This window comes from Anoplophora glabripennis, unplaced genomic scaffold, assembly GCF_000390285.2.
Source record: "Anoplophora glabripennis isolate ALB-LARVAE unplaced genomic scaffold, Agla_2.0 scaffold172, whole genome shotgun sequence".
NCBI lineage: Eukaryota > Metazoa > Arthropoda > Insecta > Coleoptera > Cerambycidae > Anoplophora > Anoplophora glabripennis.
This window is the reverse complement of record NW_019416503.1, coordinates 283,034-285,742: the sequence shown is the minus strand read 5'-3', so window position 1 is coordinate 285,742 and position 2,709 is coordinate 283,034. Positions and strand designations below refer to the sequence as shown.

The window sequence follows — 2,709 nt, the reverse complement described above, 5'->3', positions numbered from 1 at the left end:
TTTGATCCATTTTAATTATTACAGCATTTTAAAACGTCCCAGTTGTGTTTTTTTAATATATAAATTTATTATAGCCATTGAATTAGACCCCTCGTCTACGCTTATGCTATGACGTTTCTCAGGACGGATAAATCAAGTCCGTTTATACCCATTAAAAAAGCATTCCCCTATTCCCTAACAAGTGCAAAGGATAGAGATAGAATATAGATCGACGTTCAGTGTAACTCAGTCTATATACGATTAATAGATCCTATCGATGTGCGTAGCGAGCGGCACAAAGATAAATAATATTGAACCATATAAAAATCATTTTATATTTTATACGAATTATGGTAATAGTGTTTTTATATTATGTCTGAGTCACTCTCTATAATTTCGACCGCGGAGTATAGACAAATTTTTTTGAAAGATATCAGATATTAAAACCACGAAAAACGAATTAATAAATAAATTATAGTTTTCATCAGCAAATTTCATAAATCTGTATCAAAATTTCCACATAATTTTCCTCGAAGACCCGTGACTAGATTAAATCTTTTAATTTTTTAAAGCTTCTGAACATTTGAATAACCTCTTGAAGTTATATCACGGACACAGAAGTACGAGCTGAAACATGATGACATAACTAATATGAATGAATAATGTCCTGCAACTTCAGTACCACAAACACACAAAAAACAATAAAACATCCCTTACCCCTGGACCACCTCACCCCTTCTGTTGGGATAGAGCTCGGGGTGTTGGCCGTAGCGCAGGTAGACAACGAGCTGCTGCTCCGCCCTCGTGTCGAAGCTGAAGTAGGTCTGGTCCGTGAAATTCTCGACGTGGAACACCACCTTGACGAACGACGTCTCAGACATGAAAGTCTGGGGTTGTTCGCTCTCCCCGCAGAACATGCCGGGCTCCTTGCGGTTGGACACGTCCGTCTTCGCATTGCCATCCACGATCTGCAAAGAAATTATTGGTTAGTAGCGTCTAGATAATGTAGATGAGATGTAAATGCTACATCTATGAACGGCCACTGCTATTTCTAGGCCTTTAAACGGCCATACTGACAGAGAGTAACCTGCTAATTGGAAGTACTATTTATTTATTTATTATTTATTTATTTAAACTAAACTGTCCCATAGGAACAAGTCCTAATTACAGGATAGTGAGAAGAAAGAAAAGAAATATAAATATAAATATATACAACAAAAATACATAGTACTTATATAGGTACATCAGTAAGCAAAAAATACATATAACTATCAGAAAATAAAATTAACTAAAACAAGAAAAATTGTAAGTTGTGACATACAAATGAATGAATGAATATATCCAGTATATCATACATTTCAAATCAATATACATATTTAGAATACCAATAAGTGCATTTTATTGCCTCGCCACTAGGTAAAACAAATTTTATATATTACTAATGTTCATATCACTACATATTATAAAACAAAGTCCTCCGCCGCGTCTGTCTGTCTGTCTGTCTGTCTGTTCGCGATAAAATCAAAAACTACTGCACCGATTTTCATGCTGTTTTCACCAATGGATAGAGTGGTTCTCGAAGAAGGTTTTAGTATATAATTTGTTAAGTTTTTGTATACATCACTACATATTATAACCTATTATTCCTCCGCCGCGTCTGTCTGTCTGTCTGTCTGTTTGTTCGCGATAAACTCAAAAACTACTGCACCGATTTTCATACTGTTTTCACCAATTGATGGAGTGGTTCTCAAGGAAGGCTTTAGTATATAATTAGTTAAGATTTTGTATACATTCACGATATTTGTTGGAGGTGTCGGAAAAAAATAAGCCGTCTGGGAGGTTTCAACGAAAACGCTGCCTAAACCCTTTGATATATAACAAAATAATGTATGGTAGAATTGTGTATCTTATACGAGTATAGGTCTACAGAAAAGTCCGCGATGGCATATGTCTATCTCTTAAGGATCACATACTATATCCATTTTAATACTTTAAAAAATGGGCAATTATTAATCCTTATCATTTTAATTACGTTAGTTGGCTTGAGCATTTCATGAAGATTATTTGTCCCTTTACACCATGCAAATTAAATGAATACCTTAGGAGATATAGCAAAATCAAAATAATGCGCAACGAAATTAATTTCGTGTCGCCGTGATTCGACCGGGCTCCGTGAACCCGCGCCACGCGTCCGAGCTGGGGGGGTGGGGTCCGCCCGCGCCTTGCGTCCGAGCCGGGGGGGGGGGTCCGAATGTTTATGTAGTGTATCAATGTATGGTGGAATTGTGTATCTTATATATGCCTACAGAAAAGTCCGTGATGGCATATGTCTATATTTTAAAGATAACAAAGATAACATACTACCTATATCCATTTTAATACTTTAAAAAATTGGCAATTATAAAGCGGTAATGTAAAAGCTAGTTACACAAATACGGTATTAATCCTTATCATTTTAAATAAGTTAGAGGCTTTAAGCATTTCATGCACATTATTTTACTCTTTTACACCATATAATTTAAATGAATATCTTAGGAGTAATCGCAAAAAAATTACGGACGCGAGAATAAAATTCAAGCGTCTCGCTTCGCTTGATGCGATCGCCGACCCTCCCCCCGCACCGTCTTGCCTACTGTTTAGCTAATAAGCCGAACGATAACGCGCGCGTGATCCTTTAATAAACTGACTTGGAGCGAATGGAGGTGACGACTGACGACTGTGTTTTCTTTC

The 2,709-nt window shown here is 36.5% G+C and overlaps 1 protein-coding gene across 1 annotated transcript in view; it reads right to left on the bottom strand.

Moving 5' to 3' along the window:
- LOC108905260 overlaps nucleotides 1-911 on the bottom strand; it is a 125,713-nt gene extending 124,802 nt beyond the window's left edge. Inside the window, exon 1 of the mRNA XM_023454763.1 lies at nucleotides 697-911. Within this exon, the coding sequence (XP_023310531.1) occupies nucleotides 697-896 (200 nt within the window). The 5' untranslated portion in view covers nucleotides 897-911. The remainder of the gene's footprint in view (nucleotides 1-696) is intronic.
- Between the last annotated feature and the right edge of the window lie 1,798 nt (nucleotides 912-2,709).